This window comes from Otolemur garnettii, unplaced genomic scaffold (assembly GCF_000181295.1).
Source record: "Otolemur garnettii isolate 467f Iridium unplaced genomic scaffold, OtoGar3 scaffold00020, whole genome shotgun sequence".
NCBI classification, from domain to species: Eukaryota; Metazoa; Chordata; class Mammalia; order Primates; family Galagidae; genus Otolemur; species Otolemur garnettii.
Genome location: NW_003852415.1, coordinates 19569937 through 19592703, shown reverse-complemented (window position 1 = coordinate 19592703; position 22767 = coordinate 19569937). Strand labels below are relative to the sequence as shown.

The window sequence follows — 22767 nt, the reverse complement described above, 5'->3', positions numbered from 1 at the left end:
ATTCATACATCAATAAAATGATTTTTAATAAAAATATTATTTAATAGCCAATTTTTATATTTCATATTAATTTATAATTCATTGTTTGCTTAGAGAATAAATAAAAGAGAATCAATAAAAAGTTTAATATGATTCCTACAAATGTTCCTTTTTTTTGTTGGCATGTTCACCTTTTACTTACTGATTTCACTAACCCTTTTATAAATTAAGGATGTTATTTTTTAGCTAAAAAATATACTTCAGTAGCAAATACTGAGTTTTTAAAAATTAAATAATAAAGACACAGTGCGTATGCAGCAGAGACCACCTAGCTAATCCCCCCTGCTCATTTGTCTTTTTCCCTAGTCCAGGACTAGACCACATTTCCCATGGTCCCTTGCAGTTAGATATGGTCATGTGACTGGGCTCTAGCCAATGGAATATGAGTAGATGGAAGTATGGAATTCTAGACTTGGCTCATGAAAACCTTGTGTGTCATATTCTCTTCTCTTTCTCCAACTACCAGCTGATTGCAGAGGACTGCACATGATGGAGCATGCATGTGAAAGTTCCACTTCCACTACCAAACAGGATACCCATTTAAATTGCACATGAGCAAATAATTAACTTTTGTGTTATATCACTGAGAACTGGGATTTTATCTCACAGCATCTTACATTACACTATCAAGAATGCTCATAAAAAACATAGTCTAATAATTCTACTCCCAGAAATATATTATAAATAAAGTCTAAAATATAGACAGAAGTTAAAGCACAAAGATGTCCATTACATATATTAGATTTGCATAATATTGAAAATAACTAAAATATCCAACAAAAGGTAATGTTTGTCAATATTATTTTTAATAGATAATATTTACTCTGTGCTCACTATATATCTGGCACCACGCTAACATGCTTTCCCTGTATTATCTCACTCTATCCTTACCTTATACATTAAATCCTATATACCCCATTCTATGGATGACAAATCATAGTGATAGGTTAAAATACTTTCATAAAACCACACAGCTAGCAAATGGCAGGTTTCAAACCCTCGTGTGAGTCTAAAGCCTACACTCTTACCACTCTTCAGTCTTTATATTCTACAAAATATAATAACGTAGACAATTTGGTCAGAACTTACTCCAGGTACAGAGGCTATCATCTGCTTGCTCAGGATTGTTGACTCAGCTAGTTTCGTTCCAGCATCAGCACAAATAAACTAATAAAAAATGAAAACACAATTATTTTTAAAAGTACTCGAACAGTAGTAAGTAATTTATAATTTTATTAACTTGGCTTAAATTCATTAGTGTTTACTTTCATGAGAGTCTACCCGGGATATATCAGCCTTGCTCATCATGATAGTTCAGTCCTATCTGAATCACAGTACTGATACTAATGCACAGATGCTTACTTTTCCCAGATAGTTAAGTGGCACTGAAATGATCCATTCAATCAAGGAAGAAATAAAAGATTTTGGCATTGTCAGATTCATTCTGAAGTCATCCTATTTTTATTCTTTGGAACTTCTCAATGGTTACTGTAACCACCCAATCATGGATTATCATGATTTCCATCACTATACCATAAATTTAGAAAGAAAACAGAAAAACAATTAACCGCAGAGTGGATATTCTACCTGTTTATTCCCCTCCAAGGACCCTCAGCATTTCATCTTCCTCACTCCCACTTCATCCACACATACGCTCTGTGCTGATAACAACACCCACTCCAGCTTTGCACACCCACAAGACTTTTCACATTTCAATTGTTGCAGTCATCACAGTAGATTGCCAATGACCTACAAGCCTATTTGTCAACCTGCTATGAGATCTTTAAGAGCACAGACCTGAGATGCCTCATTCTCAGCACTACCTTAGTGCCTGGCATCTCAGAGGGGCTCAGCCAGAATTTAAGAAATGAATGGATTTATCACTTATGATTTGAGATCATGATAAAGGATGAGTTTGCCAGAATACAATTGAATTTGCCTCGTTGCTGATTTTGGTGGATGTTTCCAACTTAATGCAATATTTAACTATTTATTAATTGTTTTAGGAAAAACGTTAAACGTGAAGTAGAGTTTGCTACAAGCAATTAGCTCTTATTTAATTTCTCTTTCCTGGTCTCTGGTCAGTGGCCCTGACAACTTTGGCATACGAAACTTCTGCTATGCAAAATTCAGAGGTTCCGAAGAAGTGTCAGCACTGATAGCTCCACCTCCTCACTTAGCCCAAATCCTAGAAGACAGAGGGAAGCTGGATGGATCAAGACCAAGAGTTCAGCTGAGCAGGCTTGGTCCCTATCATGCTTGGGAGAAGTAAAAGGAATTGGGGTTGTAGAAAAAAATCTCGAGGAGGCCTGATGGGGAGCTATGGAAGAAAGGAATAGAAACCAAGCTAACTGGGGGGTCTGAATCTAAGCATTATTCATAGGCAGCAGGTTCTGGCTAACAAAGTGAAGTTCTAAGCCAAGGGCATCTGAGACCAAGTAGCCCTAGACTTCAAGCTCAGGGCCAAGAGTTGGCCTGTAGGTGTGGGTGGTACAGGGTGAGAGGCCACAAGTAGAGCTTTCCCTGAGAGGCACTTGATAGCAGTGGACCTAGGTCTCCAAGGTAACATGCTGTTTCTTCCATTTGCCTCAAATGCAGTCACAGAAAGCTGAAGAATCTATTTGGCCATTTACTCTGAATCTGGCAAAGAAAATAGCAGCTGGTAACATCTTGGAACACCTAAAATTTTTCCATTATTTAATTTAGGTATGCTTATGTGCACCCTCCTATCTTGGATATATTTCTAATATAAGAAAAGTAAATGTAATGGTTTTTAAAAAAATATATAAAGCTTTTAACTTTGGCCAAAATGTGTACATAAAAAAAATAAAATCTGAAATATTTGACACAAGTGCATAGTGAAAAGAAAGAATACTTCCAACCCAACCTCCTGGTAGAGATTTGTTTTCCTTTAAAATTCATTTTTAGGCCAGGTGTGGTAGCTCACACCTGTAATCCTAGTAGTCTGGGAGGCCAAGGTAGGAGGATCAGTTGAGGTCAGGAGTTTGAGACCATCCTGAGCAAAAGCAAGACCCCTGTCTCTACTGAAAACAGAAAAAAAAAATAACTGAGTGGGGCTGCATAAGCCTATAGTCCCAGCTACTTCAGAGACTGAGGCAGGAGGTCCACTTGAGCCCAGGAGTCTGAGGTTGCAGTGAGCTCTGATGATGCCACTGTACTCTAAGCTGGGTGACAGAGCAATATTCTACCTCAAAAAAAAATTATTTTCCAAACCTAAAGGTGCAATCTAAGATAAAAAAGAATTATAACTAAGTTCCAAAATCTGTTAGGACACCAATATTAATTTTAATTAATTGCTTTCTTTTTCTTCTTTTCTTTTTCTTTCTTTCTTTTTTTTTTTTTTGGTGTTGTTGTTTTGGGGTTTTTTTTGTTTGTTTGTTTTTTTGAGATAGTCTCAAGCTGTCACCCTGGGTAGAGTGCTGTGGCATCACTGCTCACAGCAACCTCAAACTCTTGGGCTTAAGAGATTCTCTTGCCTCAGCCTCCCAAGTAGCTGGGACTACAGGCGCCTGCCACAATGCCCAGCTATTTTTTGGTTGTAATTGTCATTGTTGTTTGGCAGGCCCAGGCTAGATTTGAATTCATCAGCTCTGATATATGTGGCTGGCGCCCTAGCCACTGAGCTGCTGGCGCCCTAGCTACTGAGCTACAGGCGCTGAGCCTTAATTAATTTCTTTACAACAGAAATGAGACTGAACAGCTAAAAGAGACCATAGGAAGATGAAAGTTACCTCTGCTATGTGAGCCAAGGGCAGCACAGATTGCTGTTTCTTTAAGGGTGGTTTACAGTGCTGGACACGTTCAAGGGTATTGGCATGGACTGCAGGGTAGCTTGAGGGCAAAGTAAGATTTGTGAAGAAGGGAGACTTCAAATGTCTGTCACCTCCCTTCAGCAGATGCCTTTCCCACCTACCACACTCAGCAAAGTGGAACTCAGTAGCAAAATGTAAGCATATTGTCAGCATGATCAGCAGCCTTGTCTTGTCAAGATCTGAGGTCAAATTCAAATGCCTGAGTTGTGATAACTCTTACAAGTCAGAATTAATCAGGAATCACCCTAAAAGTTAATAAGCATTTCTGTCTTTGTTTTTTATGGCTGCCAACCATGAACTAGAAAACAATCCATCATAATTTTATAGGGCTGTTCAAAGTATAAAGAAAAAATCAGAGAGGGAAATGAGGATTGCAATCGAAGGAAGAGCTCTATACTTTCAGAGGGGAACATGCCACAGAATGTGAAATCCTCCTTGCAATATGAACTCCCCCAAGCATACAAAAGAATACAAAAGAAACGAGATATCCATTAAGCGTCACTACTAAATTCATTATCAAAATGCTACCCTAAATAGGATCTCCACCTCTCATCCCTCGGTGATCAGATTATTACTAACTCAACTAAGATTAATAACCTCACTTAACAATAACTCTGTGAATTAAAAACAACAGCTGTATCTCTACCACTTCTTTGTCCTCCAGCCCACAACTAACCTATCTTTAAAGACAACCTTTCACCAACATGATTTCTTATAACTTGAATATGTGGGTCTGTCCCATAGAGTGGGAGTGCTATATGCAAATTAGCAGACTATCTACTCTTGACACATAATAGGAGCTAAGGAAATTCTTTTTGATTTGAACTTAAATAGTCTTGATGGTAACTTTTAATGAGTTATCACTCCTTTAATCCATTTTGGGAGCAATTATACTAATGTATGACACGTAAAAATATCTATAGCAAGCCAGCAGAAGAGAAAATGTTGAAAGCAAAAGCGAAAATGTCAATAGATCTGAATTAGTATAACATGATAGTGTATCTGTCCAAAGTGCAGGAAAATCATGTCCTGGTAATCAAGAATTTAGATTCCAAAGAACATACACTTTTTTCTATCTGGAAAATTATTTCCTGACTCCATGCCTCTTTTTCCTTGGGGGAAAAAAAATCACTTGAACCTTTAAGGCCACCTGACTTCATAATGTAAGTAAAGAACAAATAATAGCAGTCCCAGCTAGACAGCCACAATATCGCAGGCTGGGAAATGGCCCACGATGCTAGGCATTCAGGGAGAACGTCTAGGAATTAAAAAACAGATTGGTTCTTGTTACTGCCTTGACATATTTACAACTTGGGCGACCCCACGTTCCTTAGGCAAGTGTCCCATTGTCTTTCCATGGGCCTTTCTTACTGCCAGAGTATTTGGTAAACATCAAAGTTAGGTCTGTCAATGAGAAGATGAAAAGCCTGTAAATGGTTCCATCTTAGTAAGGTTATCTATTTACTAAGTTATTTATTAGATAAGTAGTCGATGAAATACCAGTGGTCCTTATGGGGTGAAAGAATGAATGGGAAAACCAACATTGGAGGAAATGACTCTCTTTTCACTAGTGGGTCTAGAATCATGAAAGATGGATTACCTGGGGAGACTTTCCTCCCCATTACTGTTTTCTTTATTATTAACTTTGTTTTCAAGTTATATTTTAGTTAAAGTAAAACAGATCCACCCCACCACCTTCAAATGATGGCCATGGATAGCCATGAAGAAAGTCACTGTCTGCCCCAGACACATGAGCCTGGTTGTACAGGAACTGACACTGCCAATCGGTAAAGGGGAAAGTGTCCTTCTGACTCCAGCCTAGATCCTCTGGCCTAAAAGAAGCTACTTACTGGAAAGCCAACTAGCACTTCCGCTGTCCTCCAGAGAACCTCTGGAGGACCCAGGCAGTCAAAATCAGGAGAAAAGAAACAGAAAGAAACCCTACAGAAAAATGCACTATTCTTGAAGAGAAACAAAAAAGCTTCTCCCCTATCCTATGTTTGGTCCCATGGAGGATTTTTCTCCACAACTTAAGTGTGACAGGGTGGAAAAGGGAACTACTCTATTTTCAAAGGTGTGCCTCACTTTTATTTCTCTTTTTAGTAAAGGAAACAGTTTACTATAAGTCTAAGAGTTTATAGAATAAGGATGCATTACTTCAAATGGCATGACGTTGAACACTTTTGTTGGAGAAGGTTGAAATGTTATCCATAAGTTGTTTCTCCTGGGTATGAGCCCCAAATAGCTCGAAAATACTTCTCCAACCTGCACAATTTCACAACTCAACTGTTACCAACTTAATGATTCAATGACAAATGCATATTTGTTTTAAAAAGATGAAAATGTTATACATTTGAAATGGTAGATGAAAATCCATAAAATTAGAAGTATTGAAATTTAGAAGTATCGTTTTGCCTTCTTCCTTCCTAAAGCTAATTTGTTTGTATTATTTCTTCACCTAACCAGGATGCAGTAATCACTGTTTTCATAGTTTCCGTAAGCACCGCATAATTTAAACTGTCAGTGCTCCTTTGCAGATCTGTGACAAGTGCTCATTATGGTTGACTAATGTACTTCATAGAAAACCAGCCCCCAGTAGTCACAACAGCATGGGGTGAGAGACCCCAGGAAGATCAGCCTCACAGGTCTGCTCTGCCCAACACTAAGGACAATTAAGAGAGCACTGCCTAATGCCCAAGGAAAGCACCTTCAGGGCCCCGGAATCTAGATTGCTTTGAGATGGCAGAGCCCCAACTGAAGCACTATCAGAAGCAAGTGAGCTTTAGACACAGCCACCACCTCCTAACCTTGAGACCCTCCTGGTCTCTTTCACTAAACTCTGTTCACCTGCTTGCTCCTCCAAACCAGCATAGATTCTACTAATCTTTGAGGCAGTGTGGCTGCTGATGTGTGGTAATCCACTAGGAGAAACTCAAAGTTTGTTTCTCCATGGGAGCACAGATGTTCTCTGGTTGGATTCTGCTTCTGACTTCCTCCTGGGCTGTTCAGCATCCCAGTGCAATGGGCGCCATTTCATTCTGACGACATCATGCCCAACATCCACTGCTGCCCTGTTCCAGCGATCACCTTCTCATTGCACATGCTCAGAGAGCTCCAATGTGGCCTACAAACCTCTCCAAAGATTACTTAAGACAATTCTTCATTGAACGCACACCAACTTTTTATTAAATCTCAAGCCTTTGAGAGAAACTCAATTCTGGTCCTAATGAGTGGTAGGGAGGGAAGGAGACCAGGGAGTGGACATTAAATGGTGAATAACAAGTGCCGTTTCCCTTCTTGTCTACTAAGTAAACTCCTGAACCCCTGTACACCCTTCAAAGTCCATGTGGGTCCTTTTCTACACCACTTCCAGACTGAGTACACATCTCCATTCCTGTCCTCACTTCAGCTTCACCTACTAGACTGTAAACTCCTGGAAAGGGCCATGGCTGACTCATTTGCTTCCTCAGCATCCTGCACAGCCATCAGGCCAGGAGCCTTCTTCCATCACTCAGCCTGCTTTTCCTTAATCTCTTCCTCCTAAATTTATCCCTAAATTTACTCCACCATTCTGTCTAAGGCTTCCCTATTGCTTAAAGCCGGTCAACCTCAGGGCTGAATCTCAATCCTAGGCAATTACATTTGCCTGCACCCACCAGGCCTTTGTGACCCAGCTCAATTGCCATTTCCTTCATGAAGTCTTTCCTGACTTCATACTATGCAGGATGGGATCCTTCCTGCTCTCAACTCTCCCCTAGGACTTTGTTTACTGCCCCACTCCTTGTGCCACTACTCATATCCTGTCTCAGGGCTCCAAAATCTGCATGTTCACCTAAGATGCTGAGTTAAGGACACAGGGTATGGAGAGTTTCAGGCCCTCACAAGCAACCCTACAACCAAAATCAGAATCGTCACTAATTCTCCAGAGCTTGCATTGTATGTGTTCAAGCCTGTTGGCCTCAGTGGGCCCATGCAGGCTGATTCACAAGGTACCCCCCACCCTTGTTGACTCAGTGCGTCCTGTCATTTGATCATATCTGGCCTGGCCCAGCTTCACATTACCTGCTTCACAAAGATGCGGTGACCCACCTATACCTATCCAACTCTGCAGTCATGCCTCAGCCTGCTTCCCCATTTGTGCTTCTGTGGTCCTGTCTCAGCTCTGGTAAGTGAGCTATCCCCTCAACTGATCAGAAATTTCTAGAGGACAAAGATCTTTGTTTCAGTCTTCCTCTTTCTTTCCCTCACAAAACTAGTTCCACCTAGTTCAATAGTAGGAATAAAATAAATACTCCTTTTGTGTGTGTGGTTTGTTTTTGTTTTTGTTTTTTAGCCAGCAGAAGTGTTAGTTAGATCATAATACTAATAAGGTATATTATTTCTTACCTCTGGGCAAAGACATTTGGTTTTATGCATATGCTCCATATCTCCCTTACTTTTTCCAGACATACACGGGTCTCATGAAAAGTTTTACAAATAAGACATTAGCCTACCTGGACAAGCAGAAGAAGATTTGTATCTGGCAAAGGAGACTTGAGCTTTAGGGCCTGCAGAAGTTCTAGAACAACACTTCGAGACAAGTAGAATTTATCCCTCTCCTAAATAAAACAAAATAGAAGAAGGTGAGTGATTTTAATAAAGACTTAGTTGGAATAGATCTATGTCAAAAGAGCTTCCAAAAGGTTCACAGGTCAGAAATTTAAAAAAAAAAAATCACTTAAAAATGCATAGTAAACTGTCCTTAAGAAAAATTAAAAGAAAAAAAGGCATTTTTGTGGGTTTAATGAGTTTACTAAACCACTGAGAAAACAATTTAATGGATTAGAAAAAGATAGGCTCTCTCTTAAATATTGAAACCACAGGATTTGGTTTTTATTCACAGGAAATAAATAGATTCCAAGAACAGCAGCAATTAAACAAATCTAAAAAAAATTTTTAATACAACATAATTTAGAGAGAAACATGTACAACTGTTTAAAGGGTTCCACGTTCTCTCCAAAGAACTTACTTTGTAAACAGACTATTTCAAGCATACAGAAAAATAGAGAGAATGAAATATATTACGTACCTACCATCTATCTTTGTCAAATAGTATCATATTGTTTTACTTAATTCATTTTTTAAAATAATAAATAAAACAGGCTGGGCATGGTGGCTCACCCCTGTAATCCTAGCACTCTGGGAGGTCAAGGAGGAAAGATTGCCTGAGCAGACTCCTGAGCTAGAGTGAGAACCTGTCTCTAAAGTTATAGCTGAATGTTGTGCTAGGTTCCTGTAGTCCCAGCTAGTTGGGAGGCTGAGGCAAGAGGAAGTCTTAAACCCAAGAGTTTGAGGTTGCTGTGAGCTATGATGCCACAGTACTCTATCGAGAGTGACAAAATGAGACTCTGTTTCAAAAAAATAAATAAAAATTTAAAAAATAATATTAAATAAAACATTACAGAAACAGTTGAAGTTACCTGTATGGTGCTTTCTTTTCTTTCTTCCTCCCTTCTTTCCTTTAGAACAGCAGCCACTGTTCTAAACCTGGTGATTATTATTTCATATGGGTTTTTGTTTGTTTGTTTGTTTTTTGGCCCAGGCTGGGTTTGAACCTGCCACCTCTGGCATATGGGGTCAGCGCCTTACTTTTTTGAGCCACAGGTGCCACCCCTATTTCATGTGTGTTTTCACACTTTGACTACATATGTATGCCTGAATTAACACAAAATGTCATTTTGCATGTTTTTACACTTTCTGTTATGGTACATTGTGTATGACATTTTGCAAATTATAATCATTCACATTATATCTTTGAAATTAATCCCTACTGATACATGTAGCTCTAGTTCTTTCAACTCAACAGCTTAATATTTTGTTGGATGCACATACCAAAATTCATTGATCAGTCCTCCAGTTGGATTAATTTCTTAGCCTTTCTTAGTGTCAAACATACCACATAACACACATGCAAGAGACTACATAAAATATAAGTATACAGTTAAATGGATTGAACACTCATGAAACCCAGGACAAATAACAGCGTGCTGCAAGGGTCATAGAGGACCTGTGTGTGTCTTTTCTTGATCCTTTCATAATCAAGTAACTGGAGTCGCTATTGGCCTGTAGCCATTGTCTTTTTTTTTTTTTTTTTTCTCTTCGTTTTCACTCATTGTATCCTGCCTGCTTGCATGTCTGGTTGTCTTTGATTGTGTGCTAGATGCTTTATTATTTTTTTTAATTGGAGAAACAAACCACTTGAAAACGCTATCTTATCTCAAACAGGGTTTCTGTTTGTTTTTTGCCAAGTGCCTAGAGGCAATAGCAGACCAGAGTTACCTTAATACACATGCAAGGCTTGTAATATCTTACCTGGGGTCATCACGGGGCCTGATACTGAACACAAGTTCACTTCTTGGTTTTCTTTCCTTTATGGTCCCAACCAAACATATATTGGGTTGGAGGGTGCAGTATCAGAGTCCCCACCTTTGGTAGGTTCTGGATTATGACTTTTGTCCCCCTAGCCTCACAAAGCTTCTGAAATAGCAGTTAGCCTCTTAGTCACATCTTCCAGACTGACAAACACTTCCAGAGCAAAAATGGCCATCAGCAAAAACTGGGCTCACAACTCTGCATTTCTGGGCTCTTCTTGATCTCAGCCTCATAATTACTCTATATTGGATTAGAGTATTAAACTAATACCGCCAATTGGATGCTTCTAAGTTTTTAGAAAATGTTTTGTTCACTTCTTTTTTTCACTTTTTAGGTTAAATGGGAGGATAGATTTAAATTATCTAGTCCACCACTGTCAGAAGAAAAAGTCTGTAATTTTTATTAGAATTATAGTAAATTTATCAGTTATTTGGATAAGAGTTACATATCTTTATTTTACTGGGTCTTCATCCACAAACATAAGATCTGTTTCAATTCATTTAACATTCTTCAGTGGTCTTCAATAAAATTTTCTGCTTATCCCCAAAATGTTATTGCACATTCTCATTAGATGTATTTTTTGTCGTGACAATAAATGAAATCTACATTTTAAAGTATATTTTATAATCATTTGTAGCCGAATATTAAAATAGGTGATTTCTGGGTATGTACCTGTACCCAGCATCCTTGCTGAGCTTCTTTATAAGTTCTAAAAACATGTTTTAGATTCTCTTCAGTTCATTTGCAATCACATTATCTATGAAAAATTGGTATTGTATTTTTCTTTTACAATCCTTATACCTTTGATTTCTTCTTCCTGTCTCACCAAACTGATTGGGACCTCCAGCACCATAATGAATAGAAGTATCAAAGGAAATCCTTATCTTATTTATGATTTTAAAAGAATTGCTTGTGGCATTTCACTATTAATATAACGATTACTAAAGGTTTCTACTAGATCCCATTTATCAAATTAAGGATGTTCTCTTCTATTCCTAGTTTGATAAGCATGCATGACAAATGAATACTGAATTATAAATAACGCTTCTCTTGCATCTGTTGAGATAATGATAAAAGTTTTCTCTTTTAATCTGGTACCATGGTGACATTAATAGATCTTTTATATTTAAACCGTTTTTATATTTCAAGGAAATTCCAACTGAGTCATGAGTCTCTATTTTTAATGCATTGATTTGCTATTATTCATTTAGAATTTTTGCATCTATGAAGAACAATGACCTATAATTTCCCTTTCCCCTATTGCCCTTGTCTGGTTGGTATGAAAACCCTACTGGCCTCATAAAACATATTGGGAAGTGTTACCTTCTTTCCATTTTATTATTTTGTATAAACTACAGATCAAACTCTTCCTAAATGTTTAGTAGAATTTGTCCCTAAAGCTGTAATAGTTTTTGTTAGTAAATACCATTGTTTCATCATTTTCGTCTAGTCAGATTTTTCTTCTTTTTTCTTTCTTGTTTATTACATATTACATTTTTCTAGAAAACTATCCCTTTTGTCCCAGATGGTATAAAGTTCATTTTAAAATCTCTAATGTGTCTCCAGTTATGTTCCTTTTTTATTGCTGATATTCTTTGTCAGTGCTGTTTACCAGCTTTTCTTTATAAATCTTGTCCAAGGTTTGTCTATTTTATTAGTCTTTTGGTTTTATTGATTATCTATTGTATCTACATTTTCTATCTCATCAATTTCTGCTCTTATCTTTATTATTTCCTTCATTTAATTTTTTTGTGGTCACTCTGCTATTCTTATTTTAATTTAAATTTTACTTGCTTATCTCACTTAGCTTTTTTTTTTTTCTTTTCCAATGAAAGTATTTAGGGAAAATTTTCTTCCAAACATCTCTGTAGCTATCTCTCACATTTTGGAATATGGCATTTTCATAATTGTTCAATTCTAATATTTTTCCAAATTATCTTATAATATTTCCTTTGATTTGTGAATTATTTAAAAGCATATTTTTAATTCCCAAATATATCAATTCTTAGACACCATTAACCTACATAACACCTTTATATGAATGAAAAAAGCACAGACACAGACATACACACAGATATATGATTGCAAAACCCAGACAACATTATGAGTTTTCAGATCCCCAGCACTCAAGAGCCCTGGCTGTGTGTGTGCATGTGCAATCTCACCCACTCACACTCACCCACATTGCGATACACTCACCCACTCTACACAGAGCCCACTGCTCAGGTAAAGTGACTGGGTCAGAATCTGCCTAAAGGAATGGATTCAGATGTCTGAGAATAGGGTCAGGGAATAGCCACATACACCTGTGTGTATCAGTGATGTGCACATGGATATTCCTCCATGTTTGCAGAGCCCTATGAGATGGTGTGGCTTATGTGGGGAAAGCCTTTTCCAGCTATGCTAGGACTTAACCAGGAAGCCCAAATCTTTACACCTGCCTCAATTATCAATAAAATGTGATGTCTAATATGTGAATGGTGTCCCCTGAGATCTGGTGCCCTTGTTCAGGCAACCCTTGAACAATGATATGCAGTAATGGTTTTGTTATGGATTTATAATTTAATTGTATTGAGATTAGAGAACTTGGTCTCCTTAAAAACTGACTCTTCAGTATATCACAGAACTTAATTTGTAGACTATTGATTGCTCTATACTTTAAAATGTTTCATATTTTTAATATGTTCTTAAATTGGTAGATTCAAGATTCTTTTTATGTCCCTTAGATTTAATTTGCTCACTGTATTGTTTAATATAGTATAGTCTTACTCATTTTTTTTTTTTTTTTTGAGACAGAGCTTCAAGCTATCCCCCCTGGGTAGAGTGCCATGGCATCACAGCTCACAGCAACCTCCAACTCCTGGGCTGAAGCGAGTCTCCTGCCTCAACCTCCCAAGTAGCTGGGACCACAGGCGCCCACCACAACACCCAGCTGTCTTACTCATTTTTTATCTGTTTGATCTATCAATTGCTGAAAGAGATTCATTAAAATCTCCAACTATGATTCTAAATCTTTTGATTTCTCTTTTTAATCCTATTAATTTTTGTTTTATATATTTGGAGGATATATTATTAGTTCTTTAAAGTTTTAGAATCATCACATTTTCTTAGTGAACTGTTCCTTTTATCATTATATGCTGACTTACTTTATAATAATGTTTTTCAATTAAAGTCAGTTTACTGACATTTTCTCGGTATTTTAGGCATGTTTTTAGATGGGTCTCATAAATAACATATAACTAAATTTTTAACATTCAATTGACAGTCCATAGCAAGTCTAATAAATATATTTATTGAAATCACTGATATATTTGGAATTTATTTCAATCATCTTAATTGTACTTGTTACCATTATCCTATGATTCTCTTTTTGTCTTAACTGAAATTTTACTTCTGTTTTATTTCCTACCTATTTGGAACTTATGCATTGTATTTCTAGCCTTTGGAGTTTACATTTAAAACATTTACATGTTACTCATTATCTCTGCCCTTATTGTAAACAATATATAGAATGCTTTAATTCCAATCACCCCCTCCTCCCACATGCACCATTCATATTATAGGTTACTATTATCCACTATTTTAGCGTTATTTTGTCATGATACTCATTTGATTAAGATTATTATCATTGCTTTATGTTGTTAATGATCCTTTAGGATTTCCAAACTTTACCAATTTCCTTGAGCATCATTCCTTCCTACTTTTCACTCCTTCTTTCATGGTTTAATTTCCTTCTTACTGTAATACATCTTTTAGTAGTTGTTTCAGTAAGAAGATATTAGAAAATGTCTTATTTTCCTGACAGCATATTTATTCACCCACCACTCTTAAAGGATAGCTTAGTTGGTAGAAAATTCTAGGTAGACAGTTCTTTTTCCTTTTTTTTTTTTTTTTTGAGACAGTCTCACTTTGTTGCCCTTGGCAAAGTGCTCTGGCATGATAGTTCATAGCAATCTCAAACTCTTGGGCTCAAGAGATTCTCTTGCCTCAGCCTCCCAAGTAGTTGGGACTACAAGTGCCCACAACTTATTTTTACAGATGAGGTCTCACTCTGGCTTAGGCTGGTCTCACACCTATGAACTCAGGTAATCCACCCGCCTTGGCCTCCCAGAGTGCTAGGATTATAGGCATGCCACCATGTCCGGCACTTTCCTTATCATTTAAAAAACATTTTTTCCTATTATCTTCTGGCTTCTATCATGCTGTTGCAAAACTTGTCAGTTTATCTTAAGAGTGTTTTTTCTCTTACTTTTCTTTCTTTTTTTTTTGCAGTTTTTGGCCAGGGCTGGGTTTAAACCTGCCACCTCCAGCATATGGGGCTAGTGCCTACCCTTTTGAGCCACAGGTGCCACCCTTAGTTGTTCTTAAAATATTTTCTTTCCCTTGGCTGTTCTGCCAAGTTATACCTACTCATGTAGACTATGACAAAAGAAGGTTAAACTTTATAAAACTTTTAGGTCTCATTGTGCTTCCTGAATTGAATAATTAATGATTAAGTGTTAATTAACTGATTAAAAACCTATTTTCCTTCTCTAAAACATTTATTAGATACATGTTATACTTTCCTTTTATATTCTTCATTTCTTTATCTCTCTTTTCTGTATTCTAGATAATTTATTCAGATCTATTTTCCATTCACCAATTCTTTCTTTGGCTGGGTTTAATTTGCTGTTTAACTTGGCCATTTAGTGTTTTGGTTTTTTTTTTTTAAATGGCAGTGACTATTTTTCATTTCTAGAATTTCTACTTTGTTCAAACTTGTCTGGTCCATCTGGTTGTTCTTTTTCTTTTCTTACCTTTTTTTCTTTATTTTTTATTTTTGGAAGTGACTAGATCTCTTCTTGTAATTTTTTATTTACACTTTATATCTTATATAAAGTATGTTTATATAGTCTCTATTGCATAGTTTTAATATAGGAAGTCCTTGGGGGGAATAACCTTGTTGATTTGGCTATTCTAGCTCAAGGTGGATTATTGCTTCATTTGTTTTGTAATTTTAAATTGTGAGTTTATGGTCATCGGGATTTTAATTATGGGAATCCTGTTGGGCCTAGGTTGAAGGTGCATCCTTCCAGAGGTATTTAAGGCTTGCTTTTGAGCTTGCTTCTCCCAGACATTCCAAAGCTAGTACTTCCTTGGCATTAGTATTACTTGACTTTGCTTGGGTATTCCCAGAGCATTCAGGTATTGTAAATTCAAACTCTAAATCTGTTCAAATATAGGCCCATGCTGACAAATTCTCAAGAGAGACTACAAATCTTTCTCTTAGTTTCCAGGCTATCACAGATACCATTCTTTGTCACCTCCATATAAGAACATATTCCTTCCAAACCCCCCTTTACCTAGTATATAGCCTTTCAACAGTTTTGACCTTCTGCTAGAATAGCTCAGCTCCAACTGCTAGCCTGGATTAGTCCCAAGACCTCATCTCCTTTCCTTGTGTGGGCTTTTAAAACTTGAGCTACTAAGTTATCATGATAAGCAACTGCTCCACCCCAGGACTGCTTATATGATTACCACTCTGGTGCTCAATTCCTTCTTCATTTTTGCCCCTTTCATTCTTATAAAATTAGTTACGTATTTTAAATCATGTTTATTATATTTTATCCAGCTCTTCTAATATTTTAATCAGGACAGTTTTCAGATCAACTAGATTATCATAACTGCTGAAAGGGAAAGTCTCCCAAGCTCTTACCTTTCCATGATTTTTCTTTTAATTATATAATGGAGAAGGCCCAATCAGGTATAGGTATCTTTTAAAATGATTTATACCGGATTAAAGCTTTCTATAAGTAATAATAATTTTGTGTTTGAATGAGAAAGGATAGATGATAAAAAGTGAGAGGTCACTAAAGTTATGATGTATTATGAGAAGATACCATGTATAAAGAGTATTTGAAACCAAGACTATCTTGAATTCAGAATCCTGGAAAGTTCTATGTAAGCAATACCTACAGTGCACAACATAGACAGTACAAACTTATTATGATTCTTCTTCTAAAAAAAGATGTAATTTAAACAAATCAAATGTAAAGACAATTGAGAAATAAAATTACTTCTAAAAATAGAAATTTTTTATTGTATTTAGTATCATACTTTACAGATCTACTTTTTTAAGTGAAAAAAAGGAGGAAGTTATCTTTCAAGAAAGACTTTAAAGGAGGAAAAAAGTGCTAATTATCTTGGTAGTTATGAGATTTATTGCTTCCACCAGGGTAATAAATAGTTTATAACCAGAAAAACCAAAGAAAGAATACCATGGAACACTTAACATGGCAAAAGGGACAAAAGTTGGTGAGAAAGGAGATAGGATATTTTAAATCAAATAAAAACCTTAGTAAAAAATTAGATTTTTATGAGGAAAATAAAAGGCTTTATAGAAGTAGACAGCATGAATACAGGAACATTCTGAATGTTCAAGAGAAAAAGAGAAATAGACAACCCATCGAAACTAAACTTAAAAATCTGGAAATCAGAAGGGTAACATTTACACATTGTTCTTAAGGACAGAAATGCCCCCAATTTGTCCTGCCTTCTGCTTTTCCACTAGGACAGAATCCACCAGCTCCAGCAAGGCTGCTGTATCCACTGGGCAAGCAGTACTTTTCCACTTTCTCAGTAGCAGGGCAGGGGGTACTAGAGATAATGCAATAGAAAAGCCATTATTAAGGCAAGATGACAAAAGATGAGATTACTACCTCAGAGGCCAAGAACTCAGAACTAGGGAGACAGACAAATGATGAGAACGAAGAAGCCATCTACAGGCATTGGAAGTGACATTTGTAAATGACAAGCTAATATTTTTCTACTTTGGATATGAAAACCATATGTAGTGACGGCACACCAAGTGATCACAGGATGGTGAACTTCAAAAGGACCTTAAGAGGTCACGGAGACCATTACCTTATTCAAAATATCTCTTCTCTTCTAAAGTACACAACCCACAATTCTCCAAATCTGCATATTTTAAACATAGCTTATGTATATATGTATAAAGCGTTTCCTTCTCATGATATTTATTCGACCTCAGTAGAGTTACTTTTGTTTTGTTGTTGTTGTTGTTGTTTTGTTTGAGACTCTGTCTCACTCTGTTGTCCAGGCTGTAATGCAGTGACATAATCATAGCTCACTGTAGCCTCAAACTCCTGAGCTTAAAAGAACCTCTTGTCTCAGTCTCTAGAGTAGCTAAGACTAAAGGCAAACACTACTGTACTCAGCTAATTTTTCTTGCTACAGGGTCTTGCCATATTGTCCAGGCTGGTCTTGAACATACAATCCTCCTACCTCAGCCTCCTGTGTTGCTGGGATTAAAAGTGTGATCTACCATGCCCAGTCGATTACCATATTGGAGCAATTGTCTTAAAAGAGACTTGCCGCGATTAGAAAGAATATATTTCTGACAGGTTTCAGTTTCATAAGAACATACGTGGAAACTCACCTTTGTGAAGGCTCGATAACATAAGCCACACAGCTCTACCAAGTAGGCCAGAGTGAAGACAGCATTCTGAATTACAAAGCTGAGCAGTTTTGAAAATGGTTCCAACAAACTCTGTAATGAGATTTGGGCCAAATTAATTCAATCGAAGGTCCCTTCATTTAGAAAAAAGTATTAAAATCTTAAGATACTTTAACCAATGGAATCATCTTTTTTAATTTAAAATCTGTTGTCAGGTGGCGACTTAGCAATCTTACTGGTCTAATAAAAACAAAATTTCAACTTCAATCAATGGCTCAAAGAACATGCTTAAATTATTTCATAGCTCAAAAGAGAATTGATTTTTCCATGTGGCATCATTTACAAACCTATCTAACCACAATCTTATCTTCAGGTCCACCCTGAGCCATTCAGACTCTGTGAGGTTTGGGTTAGGCTCTTCCACTCTTTTTCTCAGAACCATTAGGTTTCTATGGGTTCATCAGATTCAGATCTTCTTAAAACCTATCTTCTTGTTAGACAGATATATAGGTGAACTTTTCTAGAACTAGAATATAAATGTTTTGACCCAATGACTAAGCAAATGGCATGAAATCTATGCTATCCAGCTTGATGAAAGTATTTCAAATTGTATATGAAAACACTATACTGTACCCCCTGTTTGCATTAATGTATACAGTTATCATTTAATTAAAAAAAAAAAAAAGAAAGAAACCTGTCTTCTCAGTTAAGTAACTCAAACCACCCAAAGTTCTACAGCTTAGAGAATATTATTGTGACCCAGCCTCCTGCCAATGTTTATCAGGCAGGCATTGTCCTGTTTTGGTTTCTCCATCTGAATCCCATCCAGTATTAGTTCCATGTGCTTACTTATTTAGAAACTGAGCGCCTAAAGAGTGATAGACAGAGTTAGATGCTTCCATATAGTTTATTGCACTGAAATGTCTTAATTATCCTGGGAGACAGCATGTTATGATAACAGGTAATGATACACATGCTGGAATATGACACAGTGTTTTCAAACCCTAGGTCTCTATGCCTTTTAGGAGAGTGAACCTCCCTGGGACTTAGTTTTCCCCTCTGTAAAAGAGTGATAACAATGGCTCCCACTTCATTATGGACATTTTAAGAATTAAAAGAGAAAACGCATGTAAAGCACTTGGCAACAGTAAGCTCTCCATGAATGTGAGCTATGTTATTCGCCATTAACCCTCTGAAGCTTTGGTATCCCTCCCAATTCTGCAGCTGAAGCAGTTCAGTAGACAAGTAACTTGCCTAAGGCCATAGAGTTATAGGGTGAAATTCAAACCCAAGTTCTGGGACAATTTTCCAGAGGCAGAATTTCTCTGTAGAGGAGATAGTATTTTAATTTGACTCCAAAAGATCTCCACTATTTCTCGACCCTGATAGTGCTTACTGTCTGGATTATAAAAGCGACACAAGCTCAATGTGCTAACTCAGAATATGGAGGAAAGTACAGATCACGTTTTGTAGAGTGATGACACTTTGCTATATTTCCCTTCTTCACCGTACACAAGTTTACTTAGTTGAAATATTACACATATACAATCCTATATTTTATTTTTATTAACTGAATATAATGTAAGGAATTTCCAGTGCCATTTAATTCTTCAGAATTGTCCATTCTAACAGCCACAAAGTTAAATTTACTATAAATAACACCCCAATAAACACATTTTTGCATGAAATTGTATTTTCATTTTCTTCCTTAGAATAGATTCCCAGAAAAGGAATAACTAAACCAAAGGATATAAGCTTTTTGAGGTTTTGTTCCTTATTGATACAAAAATGAATTCATTGTAAATGTGCTGCCCCTGAGGAGAGGAATTGTGTCTTTTACTTGTCCCCGTTCCCCACAGGAAAAAAAGTGCTTTCTATAGGGAAAAGTCTTAAACTCCTTAAAACAGTTTGGTTGATTCAGTATTCTTTGTTCTAATAATTGATGCTGCCTTGAAACACTGACAATGAATGAGTAGGATTAGGAATGTCTCAAGCTGATATATAATGCATCCTTACTGACCAAAAGAGAAACCTAAATTCAAGCCTATATAGAACCTTGCTCCTATATCTGTAAGTAATACAAACCACCCTTGTGTGTAAGTACCACAGGACTATAGCTTAGATAAAGTTCATCACAGCACGGCCTTCTGCATCACCCATTTTTGTTTCTCCATCTCAATCCTGGCTGTAAGAGTTAGTTTTAGCTCCTTGTTTTCTATGCACTAAACTATAACTACCAGCGCATGGTGATGGAGTAATATGGTACTTAGAAAAAACAAACACACAAAAACCAAGGAACTTGGACTCAAAGGATCTATGCTCAAGTGTCAAATCTTCTACTAACCAACTATATGAACTTGGCCAAGACACTTCATCTTTCTGATTCTGTTTTCTACTGTGTAAATAAGCAGATTGAACCTGAACCAAATAATCTTTTTTTAACTTCCTAGTATGGCCCATCAGTCTATGAAAGCACAGTCAAGTTAAATAGTTGTAGGAGACAAATACTGTTATATTAACTAGTAATTACAAGCTATTGCGACACTGTGTATAACACAGCCCAGAAATGTAGGCAGGAATACAAAAATGAATGAGACAGAGTACTGAACTTCATGAAGCTCACAGTCTCATCAGACAGACTCCAGACGATGTAAGTGCTAATATAGAGAACTCTATCAAGTACTGTGGGTGCTGTTATAGGAGAAGGAAGTTGCTACAGATAATGCGAGCATTTATTTCTTTAAATGGGACCTTGAAGAATGAGAAGGCATCCACCACACCCACAAAAGTATAAACTAAAGCATTTCAGGCAAAGAAAATGGTCTCAGCGAAGGCAAGGAGCTATGAAATTGAATAAGTTTATATATGTAAAGCACTAAGCACAATGCCTGTCATATCCTGGGCCCAACAAATGGTGGTGGTGGTTTTGGGGAGGATAATCAGGCTGATTCTAGAAGAGGAAGCACAAGGAATGGAACAAGCAGCCAAAGATTAAACTGGAAAATAGGCTGGCAAGTTATAAAGTAACTTCTCGTATGTCACATTAAGGAATTTAGACATTATCCTAAAAGAAATGAAATGTTATCAAAGATTAAGCAAGTAACCAACACAATGAAATCTATGCTTACAAAGATTGTCTCATTAGTAGTAGGGGGGTGGATTGGTGGGCATGCCCCAGGACCAGCAGGACCAATTAGAAACACTGCCATTGCCATGGATTGGAGCTCTTCATTACTTGACACTAACACAGCGTGAGAGGTGGTAAGGAGCCTGACTATTTCGTTAGTATTGCTACATGTCCATCCTTTTAGGTTAAAAAATAATTGACTGACCAAGTGGTTATGTTTTTTCTGAAACATACATACCCTTGTGGCATTGGTAGAGGGTATCTTCAAGAGGCAAATCATAATTCTCAAACTAGAATCTAAAGAACACTGTAAATAAACACACGAAAAGGATAAAGTCAGTTCCTTTCTTAATACAAATATTTTTGCTTCAAGTATTTCCTAAATTTATTTTAGCAAAAAGAAAAAAAAAATTGAAAGACAACCAACCGCCTCTCTACAGTTTCCTGAGCCAAATATTCATATCGAAAAAAAAAAAGATTCTCAGGCCAAAAAAATTTCAATTGAACAATTAAACAATGTTAAACAAATAAACACAGCTTCTGAACTGTTTTTCAAAGATAGAGCATTAAAATTAAACCAGGTAGAAAGTTGAATAGAGAGATGGATGGATAAATGGATAGAAAGACATGGTAGACAGGTGTATATTAAATACATTTAATTTAAAATTGTTAAGAGATTGAAAAATACCAAAAAATACATTGAGATAATTGATTAGAAAAATTAATGACTTATTCATACAATGGAATTCCGTTTAAAAAATCATATTGTAGAAAAAAGATGTTTATCCTATTCTTAAACAAAAAAGTATAGGTTGCAAAATGGTGTGTATATAGAATAATCCCATTTTGTGTGTGTATTTTATTTAAATGTACATAGGTATATACATGTGTGAACTGGAACGGATATATATCAAAAGGTTAGTGGCTAAAAAATAAATAAATAAACATATTTAACTCTAAAGAAATACATTAGTTTGTGAAATGCCTATGAGGGGGGAAAAACCTATGTTAAGCACCATTTAAAAACCATTAGTCCAAGTAAAAACCAATTTCATCTGCCCTTTCTCTGCTATAAAAAGACATGACAATAACCTGGGAAAACACAGTAAAATTTCTGTGAGAGAAAATCATGCCTTACATTTTTATTAAAGTTTTACTTTTAGCAAGATTCCACACCAAAACTTAGTTTTGAAATTGTATTTGCTGGGATTGGTGAAAAATGGTACAGCAAGAATACACAATGATATTATTTAACATATAATATCATAGGTACATATATCACAATAGCAGGCTAATTAAATTTCTGCAGCTGTATGTATTAACCTCCTTAAGACAGTACAAACTAAGCCAGTGGTTTTGCAAGTGGAATCCTAAGCCAGAAGGGTCTCTATTACCTGGTTCTGCTCAAAACCCATCAGAGTAGATCTGACATTTACATTGCTTTTAACCAGAGTGATTTAAAAATCAGGAAATGTGCTGGAATGCGAATCCTCAGGCCTCTCCCCTAATGAAACAGAAACTCTCTCTGTCAGGCTCAGTAGCCTGCTTTAGCAAGTACTTCAGGGACATAGATATATACTGAATTTGGATATCTGCTTCTCTGAACTGATAAGAACTACGGAAGATTTTTCAATGGCTTATTATTTTTCCCAGAAATTAAAAACAAAGCCAGGAGATGATCAGAGTCAGTGCCCAGATCTGCCCTAGCAGGGCAAATTCTTACACAAACCCTGAAAGTATTTCACAAGTACCTTTTAAGGGAACCACTGGTCTATTCAATCTGTTCAATACCCATCTGGGTAGAAGTGACATTTGCATTTCCTTAAACCAGAGGCTGAAACCTGGCTGCTCATCAGGCCCCCTGCAGTCATTTAAAAATCAGGAAATGCCATGGCGGGGGG

General features: G+C 36.7%; 1 protein-coding gene across 4 annotated transcripts in view; it reads right to left on the bottom strand.

The window, feature by feature from the left end:
• Positions 1-22767, bottom strand: part of UNC79 (unc-79 homolog, NALCN channel complex subunit) — a 249721-nt gene that overhangs the window by 22963 nt on the left and 203991 nt on the right. For all 4 annotated transcript variants that reach the window (XM_023511544.1, XM_003787004.2, XM_023511543.1 and 1 more), the window contains 4 exons: positions 21105-21173; positions 17722-17832; positions 8366-8470; positions 1129-1206 (listed from right to left, as the gene is read on the bottom strand). In XM_023511544.1, the coding sequence (XP_023367312.1) occupies positions 1129-1206; positions 8366-8470; positions 17722-17832; positions 21105-21173 (363 nt within the window). The remainder of the gene's footprint in view (positions 1-1128; positions 1207-8365; positions 8471-17721; positions 17833-21104; positions 21174-22767) is intronic.